Raw genomic sequence first — 25,836 nt, 5'->3', positions numbered from 1 at the left:
AGTTGGCGTCTACCTAGACTGTGGGGGAGCAGCCAAAATAGCTTTTATTACGGTCATTCTTAGGAGTTTGTAAATTCACCCACCTTGAATGGCAAAAAGGCAACAGAGCAAAACAAAAAGGGAGCCCTCAGCCCCCAGAGGCAGAGGCACCGTGATTGTGGGGAAGGCTCCAGAGCTCCCCCTGCCGGTTCACGCTTCTCTGCCGGGGCTTCCTTTGCAGATAGAGTATGATCTCCCGAGCAGCACCAAGGACCACCTGGAGGTCCTGGACATCCATCGCACGGACCAGGAGGCCATCCCCAAGTGTGTGGTCTGGTACCCGCCCATCACCCGAGAGTCCTTCTTGCTCATTTGCAACAGCGTGTACAAAGTGAAGCTGTTTAACTCCACCACAAAGATGTGCAGGTAACCAGCGGGGTCCCCAGACTGGATCTTGCTTCCCAGGTGCTCAGTTCCGGGCGCCTCACCCTGCTGCTGCCGAGTCCGGAGCTAACTTCTCAGTTTGGGGAGAACTAGGTCACCTTGTACTGCTGTAGCATAGGAAGGAGGGAAATGGCTCCCTCCAAAGAGGCCGCAGAATGTGACGTCTGAATGTTGATGCTGGTGGTCACTCACCCAAGCTTCCGGGGCTCCCGGGGCTGCTGGGGGCGCCCACACCTGGCAGCCATTGCCTCCCACCCCCACAGAGAGCCCTGGGCCCTGGTTATGGCAGCCACTGCCCTGAGAAAGAGACGAGGCCCTAGGGAAGAGAGACAGAAAACAAGAATGCTGCCACACTGGGCAGCCGCATCGGGCAGTGCTGGACATCAGGCCGTTGCTGGGGAGCCAGGGGGACCAGACAGAGACAGCCGAGGCCCAGCGTCAGCTAGCTAGGACGTGCCCGTGGGAAGAGCCCAGCCCAGGTCTCCCTGAGCTCTGAGCCCAGTGTTCAGCTGCTCTGTTCCACCGCATGTTAGCCAAGACAGGAGTCTTCTGAGTATGAAGACCTCCTGGGATCCCAGGGGCAGGTTGTGGTCTGTACGAGAACATGATCTGTGACTTCATGGGTGTGGGGAGCCCCTGCCCCTCCACTCATCACCAGCCTTCTAGGGGCAAGCAGTGCTGGCCTGCTGCCCCTGGAGATGGACGTGAACACCCTCGGCTCATCCCCAGCACAGCCTGTGAAAACTCACATCCAGATAGACTTTAATGGCAGCAGGTAGAGGCCGTGGGTTGGGGGGAGAGAGGGGGAATAAGGCACTTTAGGGGGTGAGGACAAGAGAGAAACGTGGCGCAATGCCCCCCGCCCCAGTCAGTCCTTTATGGGACAGTTGCTCTGTGCCAGGCCCTGTGCTAAGCACTGGCCACAATCCCAGAGATGGAACATCCGGAGAACCGCGAGAAAGACACACTGGGAAGGAAGAGAGAGCTTGCTGAGAGTCAGAGCCTCGGTGCCTCTGGCACTGGGCGCTGGGCACCAGGGTACTCTGGTTGTTGCTGTTTTAACCATGGAACAAGAGCCATGCAGGTGGTAGCCTCCTCCCCACCCCCGACAAATCCGACATGAAGGTAAAGCAGGTGGGAGGGATGATGAAACCAGTTCAGAGTAACTGGGGGGAAGACCAGTCCGAGTTAGTGATGTGGAAGTAATACAGATTTTTAAAAACGCACTAGTTCATTACTTCCAGCAATTCAAACGAGGACGGCAAAATGTGACTTGGCAGCTCTATCAGTTAACTCCTTAAATAAACAGATCAAAGTAACATATTATATCATTATATATTACATATAATATATATTATATTATTTATTGTATTTATATTACAAAAGCATGTGCTTTTTGGAGTAGGAACAGGCTATTTCTATAGTACTCCTGGTCCTTTTTAGTTTTACATTTCAGATGTCCTACTGAATCTTAGTGAAGCTCAGTAACGTCAGTATCTATGAGGAAAATATCTGCTGAGGTCACTTTGTGTAACCTTTAGGCCAGCCTCGGGCTGTAATGATCACATTGCCCTGTGCCCTCCTGGGTTTCATCACTTTGGGAAGGTGCGATTTGACCTGAAGCGGTTTAATTTGCACACCGTTTTTCAGGAAGCCCTCGATCCCATAGGCAGGGTACACCTGTAACAGCTGAGGAGCAGAAAAATGGAAAACAGCGGGGGGGGGGGGGGGGGGGGGGGGGGGGGGGAGGGGGGGGGGGGGGGGGGGGGGGGGCTTTCCTTTCATCTGCTGGCATAGAACAGTTCCTTGCTGCTTCTTTGTCCCAAGGCATTATCTCCGTCTCTCTTAGTTACCCCAGGGGAAAGTCAGAATCACAGGCTGCTTAAAAACCCTGCTTCTTGCACAAAGCTTTCTCCAGAGCGTTTGGCCTTTGTAACTGCGCTGGCAGGCCTGGCCCGCTTTCTTTGAAGTAGTTGTTAGCAATGGTCGATGGCAGTGAGTGAGTTGTACACGCATGTCCTGGTGCCCTGGTGGGAAATTCACACCAAAGTGACAGAACTTTGTACCTTTTAAAGGCCTGGTGCCTAAAATCCACCAGAGATTCAGAATAATCAGTGCATGTTTACATTCTGATCTTTGGAGCAAAAATAGACAAACTTGTTTTTGTTTATTTCTGTCTCTCCAGAAAAACAGTAATTGGGCCAACTTATGGATCGCCCATTAAGCAAGTCCTGGTCCTCCCAGAGAAATTCACAAATGACTCACAGCAGCGATACTTGGCATTTATAAACAAAGACAAGGTGTGAGTTGTTCTAGACTTTTTGGGTGGGATGTGATCAGCGGTATCAAGGGGACCCACAAGGGCAAGGATTGCTGTGGAATGATGGCGGAGGGCAGGCTTTGGGGCCAGAGGGCCGGCCTTCCCATCCTGGCCATGCTCCTCACTTCCCTGGGGAATCCAGTGGTGGGATGTCACTTCTCTTAGCCCGAGTTACATCATCAGGAAAATGAGGGGGTTGAGCTCAGTGACCTCTTAAGTTTCTATGCTGCTGTCACTGGAGGCTAAGTTGTATGAACTTCTCCCCCATGCCCTGGCTGACCTTTTTTTGAAACAGTGCTTAGCAGTGGCAGGTAGCACCAACATGTCGATAACTGGTGGACGCTCCTAGGGCAGCAGTATCTCTGCAGACTGTGAGAGAGCACAGCCGGGGCCGAGGGTGTTGGGGTGGGAGGGCAGGGATTGACTTTGGGGTGTCTGTGCGGAAAGGGCCTGACCTTCAGCTGGCTCTGGATGCCCACTTTGGCTCTTGTGATAAGGGAGCTCACAGACCCACATTATAATACCTGAATAGAGAGAAAACCAGCCCCTTTGATGTCTCTTACCAGGTTGGACTTCAGATCTTACCAGTTGATGGGAATCCCCACAAGACAGCTGCTATTATTTGCCACCCAGATGGGGTATCCAACATGACTCTTTCTTATGATGGCGTCTACGTCTTCACTGCAGGAGGTGATGACCGCACCGTGTTACAGTGGGAGATTAATTTAGGGTAAGTGGTGACAACACAAGGCCCATCTTGCAGGTGAGCTAACCCGTATTCTACCTTTGAGTGATTATTAAACCTTAAAAGATTCTGGCAAGGGTCAAGAACCTAAGGGGAACTTGGGATGATTTTCTGATACTTGCCCCCTGCCCAGCTCCGTTGTCCCCTGGAGACACAGTTTATCATGCCAGCTGTCACTTATCTCGTGGGCACAGGGCTTTACTCACCTCCTCTTTGACCTTATAACATAGCCTCGGATTGGTGGGTGGCATAGCTCCAACAGCTGCCATTGGCTCCCCCCAGGGTAACCCGTGACGTTTGTGCAGTCACAGAATTTCAGAGCTAGAAGGCACTTGAATGGCTGTCTGGTCCAACGCACACACCAAAGAAGCCAAATGTAATAGAAAGTGAATGTTCAATGGCCTTGAGGTCCGAGGCCGAGCCAGGAGGAGATGTGCTTGTGCCCTTCACAGCACCCACCCATCTGTGTGTACAAAGCCCAGGTTTTTAATCACTTTAACGAAAGTGTTCATTTTATTAATGTATCTCCACCTTGCCTGTGTTTCTCCCTGAATCTCTCACACACTCCCCCATTCCTGGAGACTGACCCTTATAATAACTAATGTTTATATACTGCTATGAGGTTTGCAGAGCACTTTACATACATGTCACATTTGATTCTCACAATGACTTGGTGAAGGAGGTGCTACTATTGTCCTCATCTTTACAGATGAGGAGTCTGAGGCACGGAGAGGTGAAATGATCCCACAGCTAGGAAGTGTCTGAGGCAGGATTTGAACTCAGGTCTTCCTGACTCCAGGTTCTTGACTCTATCCACTTCGCCACCTAGCAAAGAACTTTTTTAAAGGAAAGAAAAAGAGAAGAAAGAATTCGTAAAACCAATCAATGCCTCAAAAAAATCTGACATGATCTATAGTTCTGCACCCATGGCCCTGGACTGTGCAGATGAGCGAGGGAGGTGTTTTCTCATGTCTCTCTTTGGGGCCAAGCTTGTCCTTGGTGATTTTAGACCGTTCAGTTTTGGTTGTTTGCTTTTGTTTTTTGGGGTTTTTTTGGCGAGGCTGGTGGAGTTAAGTGACTTGCCCAGGGTCACACAGCTAGTGAGCGTCAAGTGTCTGAGGCCGGAGTCGAGTTTTGGTTGTCTGGTGGCTGTTCTTACGGCCTTGTTGATACTGTATATGTTCATTTCCTGGCCCTGCTAGCTTCCCTGTGTGCCAGTTCACGGAAGTCTTTCCGTGTTTTTCGGCATTCGCCATGCTCGCCCTTTCTTACCGCACAATAATATTTCATTTCATTCATGTTCTACAACCTCTAACTGTTCCCCGTCAAAGGACATCTGCTTTGTTTCTTGTTTGTTGCTACCCCAAAAAGGTCCGCGTGAATATTTCAGTATGTACGGAGCCTTTACTTTTGTCATGACTTCCGCGGGGGATGTGCCTCACAGTGGAATCTCAAGGTCAGCGGGTCAGGACCTTTTAGGGACTCTATTTGCATTCATTCTAAATTGCTCTCCAGAGCTGTCGGGCCCATTCACAGCTTCACCAACAATGTACTAGTGTGCCTGTCCTCCCACACCCTTTCCACAGTTTGTCATCTCGGCCCGTCGGCCCGACGGGAGGTCAGGTCGTACAGTTGTTTCCATCTGCGTCTCTCTTCTCCATAGTCTTTTGGAGCACTCTTTATTCTAGTTATTAATGGCTTGCAATTCTTTGGGAACTGTTTGCTCACGTCCTTTGACCACCAAGCGTTAAATCTTTTATGCTAAGAAGTAAATTTAAAGAATTTAAGTTGACACACGCAGAAAAGCTGTGAAGAGAGGGGCGGTGGGCATCAGGGCAAGCCGCATGCAGTAGGTTGTGAAGGACCAGTGGTATGCAGGTCATCCTCAGAGAGACAGGACGAGGAGGCGTTCCCGTCACGGGACAGGACTGAGAGATAACTGATGGATGCCCTGCATGCGCCATCGGTGTGCGTTTGTATTTGCGCAAAACCAAGAAAGCTGGAGGAGGGCCCCTCCTGCCACAGAGCATTGAGGGGGGAATGTGTCACAGGACTGGCCATGGATAGGTGGCAGTAGGTGTCACCAGGGAGAGAGTGGTCACAAATTCACCAGAGTATTGAGTTAAGGAAAGGAGCCTCTAAATCGACTGGTTTTGTCCAGTAAAAGGCCACAGGGAAGAAAGACTGAGTAGCAGGTGTCTTTGCCCCTGCCTTCCAGCCAGGCTTGTCTTCTGCTCCTGTCTGTGAGCCGGGCGCCTCTCCCTGTCTGCTTTATGTCAGGGGACAGCGGAGAAAGCAAAGGCCTCCTTTTTTCCTAAGAAACTCTTGGTGGTCCTACTCCAAACTCCCTCGACTGTGTGCTAAGCGCTCTTCTTCCTGGGAGGTCAGAGCCCAGCAGCACTTTCTAAGGAGGATAGAAGGAAAAACAATGAGCAGAGTGCTTTGACCTGTGGTGTGAACCTTGCAAGTAAGTCCGTTTAAACTGAGAATCTGAACATAGAAGCTTCTGCCTGGAAGAGGCCACCATATCGTCCGCCTCTGCAGGACGGGGGCCAGGCTATGCTCCCGTGCCTCTCTGAGTGCACCAAGCCACTTTCTATGGAGGGAAGGGGACGAGCACGGCTTAGGCACCTACTGTGTGCCTGGTGCCATGCTGGGCACCTCATAGATAGGATCTAATTTGGTCTCACTAATTAATAATGATGCCTGGTGGAGGAATGGATGGATAGAAGCAATCTTAGGGAAAGAGTGTGGGATTTGTAATCAGAAGAGAGATTCAGATCCCAACCCTAATTCTTTTTTCTGTGTTTCCTTAGGCCCCAGCTTCTTCACATGGGAAATGACTGCATTGGCCTAGATCCGAGGTTCTTCACCTGGGTTTTAAAGGCCTCTATCAGCAGTGTTTCCACTTCTTATCTCATCCAAACCCCAGAGGCTGGCTTTCAGCTGAAACTACCCACGGTCTCCGAATGGCCAGATCTAATAGCCTCTTCCCATGTAGGCTTTGAGATTGTTGACTACCTTCTTCTCTCAGATACTCTCTCCTCTCTAGGTTTTTGTAACATTGTTCTCTCTAGGTCCCCCACCTGTCCAACTTCTCAGTCTTTTTAAAATAGATCTTTATCCTGGGCAAGTCACTTAACCCCAATTGCCTGACCAAAAAAAAAAAAGCAAAATAAGATAAAATAAAATAGATCTTTCTCGAGGCAGCTAGGTGGCACAATGGATAGAACTTGGAGTCACAAGGACCTGAGTTCAAATGTGGCCTCTGACACTTGACACTTAATAACTGTGAGACCCTGGGCAAGTCACTTAACCATGATTGCCTCACCATAAAAAAAAAAAAGAAAGAAAAAAAAACAATAGACCTTTATCCATGTCACAACTCACTCACTGTGTGAGTGTCACCCAAGGCCATGTATTGGGCCCTCTTCTCTTCTTCTGTATTATCTCCTTTGATGATCTTATCAGCTGCTGTGAATTCTGACATAATCTCTATGGAGATGATTCTCCCATTGGTTATACAGCCCCAACCTCTCTCCTGACCTCTAGTCTTACATCACCAACTGCTTATTGAATATCTTGAACTGGATATCCCCTAGACATGTACATAACAGAACTCATTATCTTGACCCCCAAGCCTTCTGCACTCCCTTATTGTCAAAGGCACCGCCATCCTCCTGGTTACCCAAGCTTGACACCTCAGTGTCATCCACCACTCCTCTCTCAGATTCATCCCATGTGTCCAATCTGTTGCTGAATCTTAATGTTTCGACCTCTATCTCTCCCACACATCTCCTCCTCTCTTCTAGCCTAGTTCCTATCACGGTGCAGGCCCCTTATCCCTTCAGCCATGGGCTATGATAGTGACCTTCTAATGGTCTCTCTTTCCACTCTACCCCATCTTCCGCTGGTTGCCAAAGGTTTAGGTATGACCACGCCACTCCCTCTGTTCAATAAATGACTCCCTGTTGCCTCCAGGATCCAATATAAAACCTTCTGCTTGACTTTTAAAGCCCTTCCCAACCTGGCCCCTTGCTACCTTTTTCATCCTTCCTTTCTCATTCCCCAACACATGTTCCGTCATCCAACAACACGCGTCTTCTTGCTGTTTCTTGCACACAGCACTGTGCCCGCTTTTCACTGTTTGTCCCCCATGCTTGAAAAGCTCACCTTCTTCCCCCCCCTTCCTCCCAGACTGGCCTCAGTTCCCATCTTCTTGAAGAGGCCTCTCCTGATCTTCCCACCTGCCAGTGCCTTCCCTCAGAGACTACTTCCCATTTATTTACATTGTAAATGTCTCATATGTACATACTTGTTTGCATGTTTACTCCCCAGTTCTATTGTAAGCACCTGAAGAGCAGGGCCCTGTTCTTGCCTTCCTTTGAATCCTTAAAATAACCCTGTGCCTGTCACCTAGTGCTTGATAAATTTTCAGTGATGATGTTGATACTTGGTAAATGAATTTCAATATAATGGGTTTCCTTTGCAATCCTATGTAGTTCATTTTATGCATTTAAAAACATGAGTCTGAGAAGGGGTCCGTGGGTTTCGCCCGAATGATTGCCAGAGGGGTCCAGGGAACCAAAAAAAGTTAAGAAACTCTGGGCTGGATGATGCCTAAGGTCACTTCTGGCTGTAAGTGCTGTGATATGGTAGGGCACTGTAATAGAAGAATCTACCAAATAATAGCTGTTTTCCTTTCCCCTAGAAATGTAGCTTACTTTAAGATGAATCTCTGGAGGTTCTAGTGGGAGAGCACAGTCCCAACCCCCCACCCCCCACCTGAGGGCCAGAGGGTCAAAGTTTGAAGAAATGAAACCATTGATACATATCTCTTCATGATGATCAGTGAGGATGCCAGCAGGATAAAATTTTAGTTTAATTTGATTTGTGTGACAGAAGTCCTTTATTAATTAATTAGCACTTAGAAGCTAGCTTTGGTCGCTTAATATGTTCAACATTTGAGTAATAAAAAGGAAGCAAAAAACCCAAAACAAACAATCAAATCCATCCTTCCAGATCCAAATCAACAGGCTATAAAGTGAAGAGGAAGGGGAAAGAAAAAAAAAAACTGCCTGCAGATAGCAGACAGCACAAGGATAGCGGTGGAGCCAGCCAGAGACTTAGAGGTGACAAAACCCAAGAAAGGAACCCCAAATCAAACTCCTCTGAGCTCAGATGTACAAAGGGTGGGCGATGATCAAGAGGGACCCAAGTGGAGACAGGAGTCTGACCTCGTACAGACATCCTGGAGCCTCAGGAGAGGGGGACTCCTGACCAGGGCACTGCTCTGCAAGGGTGAAGCAGCTGAAAGGGGTGGAATGGGGAAAAGTAGGGCAGGGAGGAGCCCCGGAGGTGGGGACATGCAGGAATCCGAGGGGAGAAGGGACGGAAAGCATTGTGGTGGTGATCAGGAGAAGCATGAACAGAGGCAACCAAACCCCCAGGAGAAAAAGAGGAAATAGAGGCGCTGGATGAAGTCAGTCAGCAACCAGTGGTCCTTTATTAAGAGCATGCTGTGTGGCAGCACGGTGGGTATAAAGAAAGACAGAAAACACTCCTTGTTCTCAAGGAGAACATTTGTTGTGGGGGAGACAACATGTGAATAGGTATGTAGATAACTTCAGAGTAGAGAAATGCACTCTGAAAAGGGAGGTGTTAGCAGCTGGAGGGATCAGCCCAGGCCTCCCATAGAAGATGGGATTTGAGCTCAGCCTGGAAGGAAACCAGGGAAACAAAGGCAGGGATGAAGAGGGAGGGCATTCCAGGCACGGGAGGCACATAGTGTGAAAGTGTGGAGGCTGGAGAGAAACTGTCCTGTTAGAGGAGCTAGCAGGAAGTCAGTGCAGCTGGACCATGCAGTGCATGGATAAGGTTTAAGAACACTGGAGAGGAGTCTGAAATACCAGAGAATGTCAGATATGATCCTGGAAGCCATCGGGAACCATTAGGTCTCACTGAGTGGGGGCCATGGTCAGATCTGCACTTTAGAAAAATAATTGTGACAGCCAGGTGAAGGCTGGATTGGAGGGGGGAGGGAATGGAGGCAGGGAGATCAATTAGATCATCACAAGGGCCTGTGCTAGGGTGCCGGTTGTGGAGAGGTGCTGGGAAGGCAGAAACAACAAGATTTGTCAACAGATTGGATAGGAGGGGTAAGAATGAGGAGTCAAGGATGACACCAAGGTTATGGGTCTGGGAGGATGCTAGTGGCCTTAAGGGTAATCAGGAAGTTTAGAGAGAGGAGGGTTTGGGAAGAAACATGATGAGTTCTGTTTTGGACACATCGAATTCACTAGCATGAGGGAGGCTGGGCAAAATCTTCTTTCAGAAAGTAAGATTTTAGCTGAAACGTGAAGGAAGCCAGGGAAGCCAAGAGGCAGAGATGAGGTGAGAACCTTCCAGACAGGGCTGGGGGCTGGGGTGGGAGTGGGGGGGTATGGCCAGAGAAGACACCTGGAGTCTGGGGACAGAGCGTCCAGTGTGAGGCACAGTGAGGAGGCACTGTATCACACAGTACAGGGAAGGTGTAAGGAACAGGAGACTTGGAAGTTTAGGAAGGGGCTAGGTTATAGAGGGCTTGGAAGCCAAATGGGATTGTTTGAGAGCCGTTAGAGTTGATTGAATCGGGGATGAAACAGTCAGACTCGTGCTTCAGGAGGATCAGTGTGACAGCTGAGGCGATGAGGTCCTGGACCAAGGTGGTGACAGTGTCAGGGAAGAGGCATGAAAGAGAGGTGTTGTGAAGGTAGATTCTTTATGGGGGATGAGAGAGAATGAAGAGCTGAGACTGAGTGACTGAGAGGATGGTGGTATCCTTTCAGGAATAGGAGAGTTCTCTCTCAGGAAGGGAAGATAACAAGTGCAGTTTTGAAAAATATTGAGCTAAAGGTCTCTACAAGATGGCATAGTTTTAAGTGCCCAGTAGGCAGTTGGAGATGTGAGAGGAGGTCAGGAGAGAGGTTAGGTTTAAATAGGTCTGGGCATGATTTGCATTGAGATAGCAGCCGAAACCGTGGGAGCTGATGAGATCACCAAGAAGAGCTGAGGGCAGAGTCTGGGGGGACACCCCCAATTAACAGGCATGACCTGAGTGAATAATCCAGCAAAGGAGACTGGGAAAGGCAGAACGAAGATTCTGTACCCAAATGTACTATAGCCCGGATTGCCAGAAGACCTGATCCTCCCTATGGTGGCCAAGGGGCAGTTTCAGTAATGTTTGAAAGGTTGTAGAAACAAGGAAAGAGGTGCCACAGTACTGCAAAAGGGCAACTGTGTGCTAAGTTTCTAAAGGGGGAAAAAGTTGGAATCTTCAGATTATAGGTTAGTGATTTTAACATGAATTCCTGGCAGAATTCTAGAATGTTTCATTAAAGGGATGTTCAGTAAACCTCTGGGAAAAGAAACGATCTCAAAGTGCCAGCAAGGTTTTGTCAAGAAAATGTCCTGCCAGACTAACCACATTTTATTTTTAGACAGGGTTACTAGACAAGCAGACCTAAGAATGGTATAATGACAGTTCACCTAGATTTTTAAAAAGTTGTTAATTAATTTTTCATTTTCAACATTCACTTTTGACTTTGAGTTGCATATTTTCCCCCCTCACTCCCTCCCCTCTTGCCTCCCCAAGATGGCATGCAATCTGATATAGCCTATACGTGTACAATCATATTAAACATATTTACATTAGTCATGTTGTGAAAGAAGATTCAGAACAAAAGGGAAAAACCGCGAGAAAGAAAAAAAAAAAGAGAAAATAATGTGCTTTCAGCTGTGTTTGGACTCCATAGTTCTTTCTATGGATGTGGACAGCATTTTCCGTCATGAATCTTTTGGAATTATCTTAGATCTTTGCATTGCTGAGAAGAGTCCATCAAAGTTGGTCATCACACAATGTTGCTGTTACTGTGCGCAATGTTCTTCTGGTTCTGTTTACTTCACTCGTCATCAGTTCATGTACGTCTTTCCAGGTTTTTCTGAAATCTGCCTACTCATCATTTCTTATAGAATAGTTGCATTCCATTACATTTGTATACCACAGCTTGTTCAGCCATTCCCCGAAGGATGGGCATCCCCTCAGTTTCCAATTTTTTGCCACCACAAAAAGAACTGCTATAAATATTTTTGTACCTGTGGGTCCTTTTCCCTTTTTTATGATCTTTTTGGGATACAGACCTAGTAGCGGTATTGCTGGATCAAAAGGTATGCACAGTTTTGTAGCCCTTTTGGCATAGTTCCAAATTGTTCTCCAGAATGATTGGATCAGTTCACAACTCTACCAACAATGTACTAGTGATCCACTTTTCCTACATCTTCTCCAACATTTATCATTTTCTTGTTATGTTAGCCAATCTGATACCACCTAGACTTTTGTAATACATTTGATAAGGTCCCTTATGTTCTTCTTGTGACTGAGATAGAGAAATTGGACTATAATAGAACACACTTAGGTGGATGCAGGAGTCTGATTGAAGGACCAGACCCAGACATAGCCATGAGGGGGTCAGTGTCAGCTTAGAAGGAGATCTCCAGTAGAGACCCCTTCTGTGCTGTTTATATCAGTGATCTAGATGAAGGAATTGTCAGACTTGCATATGACACAAATTTGGGAAAGATAGCTAACATGTTGCATGACAGAGTTAGGATCCAAAAAGATATTGACAGACCAGAAAATTGGGCCAAATTTATCAGATGAAATCTGATAAATGTAATGTCTCATACTTAAGGTTTTTTTTTAATCAGCTTTGCAGATACAAAATGTAGGAGTAAAAATAAAGTGCATTCAGTATCTGAAATAAGCTACCCAGACACACATAAGACTTGTAGAAATACAACTACAGAGGGGTGGAGCCAAGATGGCAGAGTGAAAGCAGTGACTTTCTTGAGCTCTCCCCCAAACCCTCCAAATACTCATAAAAAATGGCTCTAAACAAATTCTGAAGCAGCAGAACCCACAAAAAGACAGAGTGAAACAAATTTCCAGCCCAAGACAACCTGGATGATTGATCAGAAAGGTGTATCGCGCCGGGCTGGGAGCACAACGCAGCGTGGGCGCGCAGGCCACAGCAAACCTGGAGCAGGCCTCAGAGGACTGAATCGCGGGCAGCTGTGGAGGTTTCCAGACTCCTCAATCCACGAATGCCAAAGACAACTTAGAAGGTCAGTGGGAAAAGTCTGTTTCTGTCAGTGGTCAGAGAGGAAGGCGGGGTTTCAGATCCAATCCCCAAGAGTGTGGCCCTGGAAGGGGCAACTGCTTCCCAAGCTTCCCGCCCACAGACTAAGGGGGAATCCAGTGGCTGATCAGAGAGGGACTGCAGGGATCTCTTTGCCAGTGCTGAGGCAGGAATCTCTTGCTTTGCCCGTGTGTGGATCTGGGTCACAGTTCTGGGCAGCAGTGCTGGGGTGAGGAGGAGCGCTGGCATGGTGGAGCTTGTAGTGGCTGTGGAGAGGAACCCCTCCTCACAGTTACAGGACAGAAAGGAATACTTGTGGTCACAGGCCAGGAAAGGAGTAAACACCTCGCCCCTTATCATACCACCTTGGAAGAACTGAAAATTTACAGGTCCCTACAAGTATCTCTGAAAACAGCTACACAAACCCCTGAAGCTTGGGACAGTACACTCTCCACATTGGAAGCAGACTCTTACCTTAACAAAGAGTTTAAAACTCAAGTAATTGGCTGGGATCATGAGCAAGCAGCGCAAAAAGAGTCAGACTATATTATCTTACTTTGGTGAAAAAGAAGATCAAAATATACAACCAGAAGAAAACAACAAAATCAAAGCTCCTACATCCAAAGCCTCCAAGAAAAATATGAATCAGTCCCAGGCCTTGGAAGAGCTCAAAAGGGATTTTGAGAAGCAAGTAAGGGAAGTAGAGGAAAAACTGGGAAGAGAAATGAGAGTGATGCAAGAAAATCATGAAAAACAAGTCAACAGCTTGCTAAAGGAGACCCCAAAAAATACTGAAGAAAATAACACCTTAAAAAAGCCTAACCCAAATGGCAAAAGAGGTCCAAAAAGCCAATGAGGAGAAAAATGCCCTAAAAAGAAAAATTGGCCAAATGGAAAAGGAAGTCCAAAAGATTACTGAAGAAAATACTTCCTTAAAAATTAGAATAGAGCAATTGGAAGACAGTGACTTTATGAGAAATCAAGACACTGTAAAACAAATCCAAAAGAATGAAAAATTAGAAAACAATGTGAAATATCTCATTGGAAAAAAACTGACCTGGAAAAGATCCAGGAGAGAGAATTTAAAAATTATTGGACTATCTGAAAGCCATGATCAAAAAAAGAGCCTAGACATCATCTTTCAAGAAATTATCAAGGAAAACTGCCCTGATATATTAGAACCAGAGGGCAAAATAGAAATTGAAAGAATCCACAGATCTCCTCCTGAAAGAGATCCCAAAGGAAAACTCCTAGGAATATTGTAGCCAAATTCCAGAGTTCCCAGGTCAAGGAGAAAATATTACAAGCTGCCAGAAGGAAACAATTCAAGTACTGTGGAAACACAATCAGGATAACACAAGATTTAGCAGCTTCTACATTAAAGGACTGCAGGGCATGGAATATAATATTCCAGAGGGCAAAGGAGATAGGATTACAACCAAGAATCACCTACCCAGCAAAACTGAGTATAATCCTTCAGGGGAAAAAATGGTCATTCAGTGAAATAGAGGACTTTCAAGCATTCCTGATGAAAAGACCAGAGCTAAAGAGAAAATTTGACTTTCAAATACAGGACTCCAGTGGAACATGAAGAGGTAAACAGGAAAGAGAAATCATAAGAGACTTATTAAGATTGAACTGTTTACATTCCTGCATGGAAAGATGATATTTGTAACTCATGAGAACTTTGTCAGTATTAGGGTAGTTGAAGGAAAAAAATTGTATGTATATATAGATAGATAGAGGGCACAGGGTGAGTTGAAGATTAAGGGGTCATATCTGGAGAATAAAATTAAGGGATGAGAGAGGATGATACTCGGAGAAGAAAGGGAGAGGTAGAATGGGGTAAATTATCTCACAAAAAAAAAGAAAAGAAAAGTCTCTCACAGTGGAGGGGAAACAGGGGAAGGTGAGAGGGAATGAGGGAATCTTATTCTCATAGGATTTGGCTTAAGGAGAGAATAACATACACATTCAATTGGGTATGGAAATCTGTCTTACCCTACAGGAAAATAGGGGAGAAGGGGACAAGAGCAGGGGGATGATAGAGAGGAGGGCAGATTGGGAAAGAGGGTAATCAGAAGCAAATACTTCTGAGGAGGGACAGGGTCAAAAGAAAGAATAGAATAAATGGGAGGGCAGGATAGGATTAAGGGAAATAGAGTTAGTTTTTCACAACATGTCTACTAAGGAAGTGTTTTGCATAACTGCACATGTACAACCTATATTGAGTTGCTTGCCTTTTCAATGAGGGTGGGTGGGGAGGGAGGAAGGGAGAAAATTTGGAACTCAAAGTTTTAAAACACATGTTTTAAAAAAATGTTTTCACATGCAACTGGGAAATAAGAAATACAGGAAATGGGGTACAGAAGTCTATCCTGCTCTACAGGAAAATAGAAGGGGAAGGGGATAAGAGAAGGGAGGGGGGGAGAGATAGAAGAGAAGGCAGACCAGGGGAAGGGGTATTCAGAATGCATGCCATCTTGGGGTGGGGGGAGGGGTGAGAAATTTGGAACTCAAAAACTTGTGGAAGTGAATATTGAAAACTAAAAACAAATAAATTTATATTAAAAAAAAGAAATATAACTACAAAATAATTTTATATGAATAAAAGAATTTTATTTATAAAAATCTATAATACATATATGTTAACATATAAATATATAAAATATGTACCAATATGTTATGTATAAATATATAAGTCTATTATATATTGATATAGTAAAAAATAACTGGAAGGCTGGTCTTTGCCAATTTAGCAAAAAATGATAACAGTATCTAAGTTGTACTGCAGATTTAGTACTAAACCAGTCCAATTATGAAAGGAATATAATGAGTCAAAATAATAGTAGAACTCATTTGGAAACTGAAGGGTCAAGAACATCAAGAGACATAATGAAAAAGAAGTGGGAATGGTGAATATGAAGAATTTAGAGAAGTATATGAAGATGTATGAAGTCTGTTACTAGGCCTGCTGCATCATTGAGGAATCACAGTGTTTGAAGAGTGCAAATGGTCTCAGACCATCTGCTCTGAGCTACACCTGGAAGGAATTTCTGCTAGAACATTACCAGACAAGTAGCCATCCGGCCTCTGCTGAAAGATCTCCAAGGAAGGGGAGCCACCATGTCCCAAGGTAGCTCATTCCAATTTTGGACAGCTGTGGTGTTTAGGAAGGTCTTCATGAGATCCTGCCTGAACTGGCCTTTCTGGAGCTTCTCCCCACGCTCCTGGTTCTGTCCTCTTGGACCAAACAGAACATGTCTCCTCCCTCCTCCACACAACAGCCCTTCAAATACTCAACGAAAGCTACCATGCTCCCTTAGTCTTCACTTATTCAAAGTTTTTCACTTATTCAACTGATTCTCATTTGACGTGGCCTCGTGTGAACTACAAGTCTTTGGCTTCTCTCATTCTGCACTCAAAAAACTTTCCAAGCATTTTTGTCATCTTCACCTATGCCCAGCTTTGCATTGAAATCATCATCAGAGTCTGTGTTGATTGTTGAGTTCTTCCTAGAGTTTCTTTACTTCTTCATCCTGTACAACAGATGTTGGCACATAAGCTGTAATTATTTTCATGGTGGCCTGGTTATATGGTTGCAAAATCTCATCTTGAGCATTGCAATATGAAATGGTCAAATGTCTGATTTAATAATGTTTCTTGTTGCCTTTGGGTACATAACAAAAACCAATTTCCTCAACTCCTTTATTTGCTTCTCCAAGGAAGATCTATGAGCCAACTTTCCATTTAACCACAACTTGTATATACCTTCCAATTTCATTATAGTGAGAATGTCAAGGCTGGTATAGTTTAGTTCTTCAGTATTAGTGTTTGGGCAAGGTTCTCCTTGGAGCTGGTTTTTTTTTTGTTAACCTTCTTTTGGATTCTGGGTGTCCTAGGTCATGAAAACAGCTGAAGTTGTGTTATCTTTGGTGCATAATTTCTGTTTTGGAGAGGTTTGAGAATTTGTGGAGATTGGAGAAAATGTCTAGTCTGCTACCTTATTACTTATGTGACCCAGAAGTTAGGTAGATTCTTTTCTTTTTTTTTTTTTTTTTTTTGCTGGGCAGTGGAGTTAAGTGACTTGCCCAGGGTTATACAGCTAGTGAGTGTTATGTGTCTGAGGTCAGATTTCAACTCAGGTCCTCCTGAATTGGACACATTTTGTGCACCAACAGCTAAGTTAATATTTATAGATGGTCTAAAAGCTTTGTGATTATTAATACCCTCTGCCTCGTCTTCTACTACTCACCTGCCATCACTGCAGAAGTGAAAGGGAGCCACACAAGACTGAGGATTATTAATCACCAGCTGGCCAGCCTACTAGCAAAGATTCTCCCTGTCATTAGCTAGGCTGGTCCTTAGAAAGCAGATGTCTTTTCCTGGGCCCGTACTCAAAACTATTCCAATCAATCAATCAATAAACATTTATTAAGTACCTTCTATGTGCCAGGCACTCTGCTAAGAATTGGGGATACAAAAAGAGGGAAAAGGCATTCCCTGCCTTTAAGGAGCTCTCAATCTAATAGGAGAGATAACATGCAAACAAAAACATACAAACAAGCCATATACAGATAAATAGGAAATAATTAACAAAGAGAAGGCGCTAGAATTAAGAGAAGTTGGAAAAGGTTTCCTGTAAAAGTGGGAGTCTACTTAGGATTTAAAGGAAGCCAGAGAAGTCAGTAGGTGGACTTGAGGAGGGAGAGCATTCCAGTCATGATGGACAGCGAGAGAAAATGCCTGTTGAAGTGTGCTAGAATGCGCAGGAGACTGTACTTAATTGACAGCTTTTGAGAAGCCAGTAACACCTCCGTGCCACAGTGAGCCATTGGAGCAGGGCTTTGTGGAAAGGATGTGTAAGATGATGAAGATGTTCAAGAACTCACAAGGGTTTGGGTGCAAAGCAATTAATTTCACGGTGTTTTCCAAGGTCCTTTACTAAAGTGCTACTCCAGTGAATCCTTATGGTGACTCTTGTTTCCAGTGTGGGCCTGGCAGTTGAGTTTTTTAACATAGACCTGGCTACGGATAATGTGTCTGTAGTGAAGATAGTAAGACTAATCTGAGTTTGGAAAAATTCATCACGTTTGGTCATAGGGTGATAATTTTTTTTGGCCACAGTGACTCTTGAAAATAATCTACCTGGGGCAGCTGGGTGGCACAGTGGATAGAGCACTGGTCCTGGATTCAGGAGGACCTGAGTTCAAATCTGGCCTCAGACATATAACACTTACTAGCTGTGTGATCCTGGACAAGTCACTTAACTCCATTGCCTAGCCAAAAAAAAAAGAAAATAATCTACCTAACTTCTGGGTCATATAAGTAATAAGATGGCAGACTGGACATTTTCTCCAATCCCCACAAATTCTCAAACCTCTCCAAAACAGAAATTATGCCCCAAAGATAACACAACTTCAGCTGTTTCCATGATCTAGGACACCCAGAATCCAAAAGAAGGTTAAAAAAAAAAACCCAGCTCCAAAACCCAGGGCCTGGAGTTCATTGACCCTGAGCTCACTGAGCATTCTTCTCCCACCTCCCATGCTACCAGCATCGAGGCTACACTAACAGTCCTAAGAACACAACAAAAGCTTGCATCAGAACCCACCCCTACAGCCCCTTACCTGCTCCCTAGTGCTGTAGAGAGCCTGGCTCCAGGCTGTGGAATTTTGCTCAGGCCTTGACAGCCAGCTTGGGGACAGCTCCTCAAGAGCACAAGGCTGCAGAAAACAGTAGCCACAATGCAAAGCTCTGAACTGCTGGTGCTGGGGAAAGCAGGCTCTGAACTGCCGGTAGCAGGCCAGAGAACTAAAGAACAGAAGGGGTGGGACAGGATACCATGGGAGTAGGCTGCTGTGCAACACTCCACAAAGCTCGAGGGAAAGAGCCCAGCATCCAGCTGGGGCTAATTCTGACCCCCAGAAGTCAGCTGAGGAGGAAACGTAGGCTGGTGAAGCGTGCATTACCCAGTGTGGGTGAAGGCTGAGATGCTTTGAGATCCAACCTCTAAGGAAACCACAGTCAGAGGGGAGGGAGTCAGCAAGTGAATGATAAAGGAAATAAGGGGGGTGGGGAGAAGAAGACCAAAAGTACCAAAGATTTCAGGTAGAAGAAATTGTGAAGACCTTGAACGTAAACAGATAAAGCAGCAGGAAAACAGTGATAACAGAAGGAAATAGGGCCTCTAAATCTAGCAAATGAGTCATACATCTATGAATACATACTTCAGAATGAAGGAAAATGATTAACACTTGAAGAGACAAAAGTCCCTGTGGAATTTGAGGAGAACATGGAACTGCAACATGTTATCCCTGAGTGATTTAAAAGAGAAATGAGAGTTATGAGTGCAGAATTTCTGTCCTGCACAGCACAAACAGTGAGCAGAATAGGAAGACTTGAATCTGTGCCAGCAGGCCTCACCAAAGAAACAAAAAAGAGAACAGTCGATCGGGACCCACACGGACGTGAAGGGCCATCCAGAAGAAGAGGAGCAAAAAACAAGAACATTGAAAGAAAGCATACTTACTATGCAAGCAAAACCTAGGCATCATGAAGACAGGGTGCATAGAGACGGCCTAAGAATCCTAGGTCTCCCAGAAGAACGTGACAGGACAAAAAACAAAACAGAAACACTCTTAAAGCCATGGTGAAGAATGTAGCAGAACTGCCCAGAACTTCTGAACATAGAAAATGAAATTCCAGTGGAAAGAATTCACAGATTGCCTCCAGAAAAAAATCCAAGGCTGTAAACTCCAAAATACCTGGTGGTTAAATTTAACAGTTTAATTCAGAAACAACAAATTCTGAAAGCCATCGGGAGAAAACCTTCCAATACAAAGGAAAAGACATTTGAATAATGCAAGGCTATTCTGTACCCACTAGAAGAAGGAGGGGGGAGGGAATGGAATAATGTGTTCCTAAGAGCATTGTAGCACAGAATACAGCCCAGGGTGATCTAGCCCGCAAATCTGGGCTTAGCCACACAGACAAAAGATGTGGATGTTCAATAATGCAGAAGAGTTTAACACATTTTTAGAAAGAAAACTAGGACTGAAGAGATTATTTGTTTCTCTGAAACCCCAAACAATAGAAATGCAGGAAGAGTGAATAAATACAGACAGTAACAAGCAACAGAGTGACAAGAGAAAGACCAGTAAGAGACTTCTTTCTAAATGTACATAAGGAGACAGGGGTGAAGGTGGAAATCTGGTAGAGGTAACAGTGAAGAGGCAGATGGGGCATTGTAGAAAGAACCTGACAATACTCTGCCTATAGGTAAATGCTTCTTTTGTGGGACTACAGTACAACATGGGAGGGTACTTGAAAGGGAGGGGAGGGGAGCAGGGGGACGGAGAGGAGGGAGTGATGCACCAGAGTCAAATCAAGGGCTCTCAGTGAGGAGAAGGTGACCTCCATGGTCTCAGGAAGAAATGAGCCTCTGGAGGAGTGGGTAAGGAGAAGGGAGAAAAGACTGCAAAGTGGGGGGAGGAGGCCTTCCTTGGGAGGGTGGAGGAGGCTCCACTGATGTATGGTCTTATGGGTAAAGTGAGATGTGGACCTTGTACTGGATTAGGTCTGGGGGATTTGGTGCCTAAAAAGCCTATTTGTCCTCTGAGGGAGGGAGTTGGAACTCCTGCAGACAACTCCCACCTAGAGGCGACGAAGAGCATGGACGCGAGGAGATTTCCAAGTAGAAAAAAAAAAAAGATCAGAAAAAAAGATCAACAAGAGGTGGGGCGGGGGAGATGCCCTATCACAGGACATTGTCCTCCCTGACACTTAGAATAATTGGCACTGTTCTGAGAGTTAGGCACAATGGAAAAGAGGGGTCTATGAGGAAAGCCCTACAGAGCAGTGAGAGAAAGCACCTAGGGGGCAGGGCCCAGAATGGTGCCCCCTCAAAAAAAGACTGACGTGAAGTAACTGAAGAAATGTAATACTGTGTTTACAGTAGAAGGTGGGGATGACAGCTTGGGGAAAAAATTGTTTTAGGGACAGATGCAGGAAAATATAAACCTAACTCTAATAAACCTTTAGATGTGAATGGACTAAACTAACCAACAAAATGAAAAAGAGTGACAGATTGGATAAGAAAATAAAACTCTGTTGCTTACAAGAAATATTTAAAAAAAAAATTAAAGGGGGCAGCTAGGTGGCACAGTGGATAGAACACTGGCCCTGGATTCAGAAGGACCTGAGTTCAAATCCAGCCTCAGACACATAACACTTACTAGCTGTGTGACCCTGACCAAGTCACTTAACCCCCATTGCCCAACCAAAAAAAAAATATTTAAAAAACAGAGACATACATAAAATAAAATAGTGGATGGGAAGAAATTTACTATGCATCAAATGAATTTTAAAAAGCAGGAGTTGCTGTCATGATAACAGATAAAATTAAAAAAATTAAAAAAATAAAAAGGACACCAAAATAAATAAATAAATGAATGAATAAGGATAAACAAGGAGACTATTCTGCTGAAAGGAAGATGGTAGATGAAAGATGAAATGACTAAGGAAGCGAAGGTTCAAGCTGCCTTAGTCATTTCATCTTTCATCCACCACAGGAACCGTAAACAACAAACCAATATCAGCAATAAACTTATATGCTCCAAATGCCTCGTCAGCCAATTTCATAAAGCCAACATCTGAAGACAATGGCAGCGACACAACGTTGACAGAAGACTTCGATTGTGGATAAGTCTAACAGAAGGATAAAAGGGAAAGGAAGAACTTGAAAGTAAATAGAGGAAAAAAACTAGAAAAATAGAATTAAAAGATTCATGGCATGTCCTAAGTGGGACAGCAAAAGAATAAATATATTTATCTGCACCACATGCACCAAAAATTGACCATATACTGGGGCTCAGAGATAATTGCAAACATGTAAAAAGCCAAAAACAGTCAATACATCCTTTAAAGACCATAATGCAGTAAGAATAGAAATTGGTTCAGGGAACACAAACAAAAGATGCAGACCCCAATGGAGACTTAACAATTAAATCTTGAATGAATGGGACAACAAATCATGGAAACAGTAACTACGTAAAAGAAAATTATAATAATGAAACAACATACTGAAATTTCTAAGATGCAGATAAAGCAGTCCCTAGGGGAAAATTAATCCTTACCATCACATATTAAAATAGAAAAAATAGGCTTTTAAAATTTTGAGTTCCAAATTCTCTTTCTCTGTCCCTTTTCCCACCCCCTGAGGAGGCAGGCAATATAATATCAATTATACTTGTAAAATCATGTGAAACATATTTCCATATTAGCCCTGTTACAAAAGAAAATATGCATAAAAAAACCCAAGAAAAATAAAGTAAAAAAAGTTATGTTTCCATCTGCACTCATAGTCCATCAGTTCTGTCTCTGGAGATGGATAACATTTTTCATCTTGAGTCCTTTGGAATTGTCTTGGATTATTGTTTTGATCAGAGTAACTAAGTCTTTCACAGCTGATCATCCTCACAATGTTGCTGTTATGTGTCCAACATTCTCCTGGTTCTGCTCACTTTACTTTGCATCAGTTCAGACAAGTCTTCTGAGATTTTTTTTTTTTGCTTTTTTAGGCAGTTGGGGTTAAGTGACATGCCCAGGGTCACCATCTAGTAAGTGTCAAGTGTTTGGTCTGAGGCCGGATTTGAACTCAGGTCCTCCTGACTTCAGGGCTGGTGCTCTATCCACTGTGCCACCTAGCTGCCCCTGAGATTTTTCTGAAACCATCTTGCTCATCATTCCTTAAAGAGCAATAGATTCCATCATATATGCCATCTATTGTTCAGCCATTTCCCAACTGATGGACATCTTCTCAGTTTCCCCCCCAGAAAAAGAGCTGCTATAAATATTTTTGTACATGTGAGTCCTTTTCCTTTTTCATGGTCTCTTTGGGATACAGACCTAGTAGTAATATTGCTGCATCAAAGGATATGCAGTTTTATAGCCCTTTGGGCATAATTCCAAATTATCTTCCAGAATGGTTGGACCAATTCACAATTCTGCCAATAGTACATTAGTGTACCTATTTCCCCATATCCATTCCAGCATTTGTCATTTATCTCTTCTGTCATGTTAGCTGTGTAGGAGGTGGTACCTCAGAGTTGTTTTGATATACGTTTCTCCAATTATTAGTTATTTAGAGCATTTTTTTCATGTGACTATTGGTAGTTTTGGTTTCTTCTTCTGAAAACTGCCTGTTCATATCCTTTGACCATTTATTAATTGGGAAATGGCTCTTATTTTTATAAGTTTGCCTTAGTTCTCTCTATATTTGAGGAATGAGACCTTTATTTATTATTGTTATTTTTTTAGGCAATTGGGGTTAAGTGACTTGCCCAGCGTCACACAGCTAGTAAGTGTCAAGTGTTTTGGTCTGAGGCCGGATTTGAACTCAGGTCCTCCTGACTTCAGGGCCGGTGCTGTGTCCACTGCACCACCTTGCTGCCCCGAAATGTGACCTTTATCAAAGAAACTTCTCATAAAATCGTTTTTCTCTAGTTTCTTGCTTTCCTTCTATTTTTGGCTGCATTGGTTTTGTTTCTACCAAACTTTTTAATTTAATGCAATCAAAATTATTCGTCTTACCTCCCATGATCCCCTCTATATCAATCTGACAGGTAATTTTTTCCGTGATCCCCTAATTTACTTGTGATATCACCTTTTGTGTCTAATTCACATACCTATTTTTTGCTTCTCTTGGTATGTAGTGTGAGATGCTGGTTTAAACCTAATTTCTGCCGGACTGCTTTCCAGTTTTCCTAACAGCTTTTGTCAAATAGTGAATTCTTGCCCCAGAGCTGGGCTCTTTGGGTTCCATATATACTTAATCAATTCCATTCATCAACCACTCTATTTCTTATCCAGTACCAGATTGTTTTGATGATTACTGCTTTGTAGTATATTTGAGATCTAATACCGCTAAGCTGCCTTCCTTTGCTTTTTTTCATCTGTTTCCTTAATATTCTTGACCTTTCATTCCTTCATATAAATTTTGTTGTTATTTTTTCTGGCTCTACAAAATAACTCTTTGGTAGTTTGATTGGTATGGCACTGAATGAATTAATTTAGGTAGAATTGTCATTTTTATTATATTGGCCTACCCCAGGAGCGAATAACGTTTCTCCATTTGTTCTGATCTGTATTTGTGTGAAAAGCATTTTGTAATTGTGTCTATAAAGTTCTTGTGTGTGTCTTGGCAGGTAGATTTATATCCTGCAGCTTTGCTAGAATTGTTAGTTGTTTCACGTAGTTTTTTAGTTGACTCTCTGGGATTCTCTAAGTAACCCATCATGTCATCTGCAAGAAGTGATAGTTCTGTTTCCTTGCTGCTTGTGCTCATTCCTTCAGTTTCTTTTTCTGTTCTTGATGTTACAGCTCACATTTCTAGTACAATATTGAATAGTAATAGTGATAATGGGTGTCTTGCTTCACCCCTGATCTTATTGGAAGGGTCTAGATAGCTGCATTTCAGCATAATTGGTTTCCTTCGTAATCCTGTGTGTTTTGTTTTATGCACTTAAAAACATAGCTCAGAAAAAGGATCTGTAGGCTTCATCAGACAGCCGAAGGGCTCCGGGACACCAACAAGGTTAAGGAACCTTCATTTCCTCTTCAACGTGGACTCCCATAGATCTCCACGTCAGTGACAAACACCTTTGGCGAGCGCACTTCTCCCCGTTTGGTACCTTACTTGCCATCAGCGACCAGAAGATTGCTGAACAAGGTTATCTCAGTTGTTACACCTTTCGGTAATCATGTGCCACACGCATGGCAAAACCTGATTGGAGGCGAGCCTTTAAGACATCACTTTATTCTACTGAATCTAGTGCTTTTTTATAGTCGATAAACAATGAGCCAGAGAGAGCTTGTACTCCCTACTATCTTTCAGCTAATAGTAGGATAGTAGAGATGTGATTTGATCGACAGAATTTTGCTGTGAAGCATCATTTGTGAAAGCCTGCCTGTTTCCTGCAAATGCCCTTATCAAAGACATCTCAATGTGTGTGTGTGATTGTGTCATAGTATTTCCTATGGGCTGGTGATAGCTATTGGTGTTCTCTAGGTCCCCTTTTGTTGGTAGTAATAAGACCCAGGTTTTTCCTGTGCCTTTGGCATCTCCTCTTCCTTCACTACCTCTTGGGCAGTCACTCATCACACTCAGAAAGGCACTGCCTCCAGTGCAGATTTCCTCTGCAAATGCCCAGTGGCTTTTCCCATTCTTGTTTTCTTTTGTGCCATCTCATGAGATCATGGTGTTAGTGTCTAAATGTGGTAGTCCAACTGATTGTTGTCATTGTTCGTCCTTTGTTCTTGAAGAGGACCATGACATCAGCAAGGTGATGTCATGACTTGCAGGGGAATTGGATTTAAATGAGGCAGGGCTGTGCAAAGTCACCAGCCTCACTCCCTCCTCTGGAGCCATCTGGGTCCAGTGGCAAGATACAGATCAGGATGACTGGAGATGGCCCTGGATGCAGTGAGAGACCTTGGCCTTTCTAAGCTGTGGTCTTTCCCAGGTCTCAGTTTGTCTGAGGCAACGCCCAGGTACATCTGAGATCATGATGTTAGTTTCTAAATGTGGTAGCCCAACTGTAGGGTCCTTCCGTTAGTGCATCTCACTTGGAGAGACGGTGAAAACAGACAATGAATTTGGGCCAGAGCTGAACTGGAGAAGGAGAGCAGGCTCGATTGCTTCTGGGAAATTGCAGAGTTCTTTGAATAACCCTAAGCTTTCCCCTAAAACAAAGGGCCATCTCTGAACATCAGTTATTCATCCAGTGTGGATGTGTTGCTGCAAGTCATGGAACTCTACAGCCTCCAAAGAACTGGAGTTGAGAATAACCCAAAGGAGAGTGGAGACATACCATCGATATGGTGGGTGTGAGCAGTCTGTGATGCATTATAAGTAAGGGATTAGGGAGAAAAAGTGGTGTAAATGATATCATCAAAAAATGTGTGATGGGAAAAAGATGGCAGGCCAGGTGGCAAGCCTCCATACTCCACTGGTATCCTTGCAATGTCAAGGGAATTCAAGAATAGCCACCAGCACACTGGGTGGACCTCCCTGTCGTGAACTCATGGAAGGCCATGGTCAAGATGAGCCGGCCTGGAAGGGTTGGGATCTGCCTCGTGGGAGGGAGTAGCCACTTCAGTGAGATCAGAGA

General features: G+C 44.3%; 1 protein-coding gene across 1 annotated transcript in view; it reads left to right on the top strand.

Moving 5' to 3' along the window:
* CFAP251 (cilia and flagella associated protein 251) overlaps nt 1-25,836 on the top strand; it is an 87,671-nt gene that overhangs the window by 40,598 nt on the left and 21,237 nt on the right. The window contains 3 exon segments of the mRNA XM_020970268.2: nt 221-405; nt 2,609-2,723; nt 3,310-3,473. Coding sequence (XP_020825927.1) covers nt 221-405; nt 2,609-2,723; nt 3,310-3,473 — 464 coding nt within the window.

The sequence above is a fragment of the Phascolarctos cinereus genome, unplaced genomic scaffold (genome assembly GCF_003287225.1).
Source record: "Phascolarctos cinereus isolate Bilbo 61053 unplaced genomic scaffold, phaCin_HiC Scaffold_4;HRSCAF=312, whole genome shotgun sequence".
Lineage (NCBI taxonomy): Eukaryota > Metazoa > Chordata > Mammalia > Diprotodontia > Phascolarctidae > Phascolarctos > Phascolarctos cinereus.
This window is presented reverse-complemented; position numbering and strand designations above follow the sequence as displayed.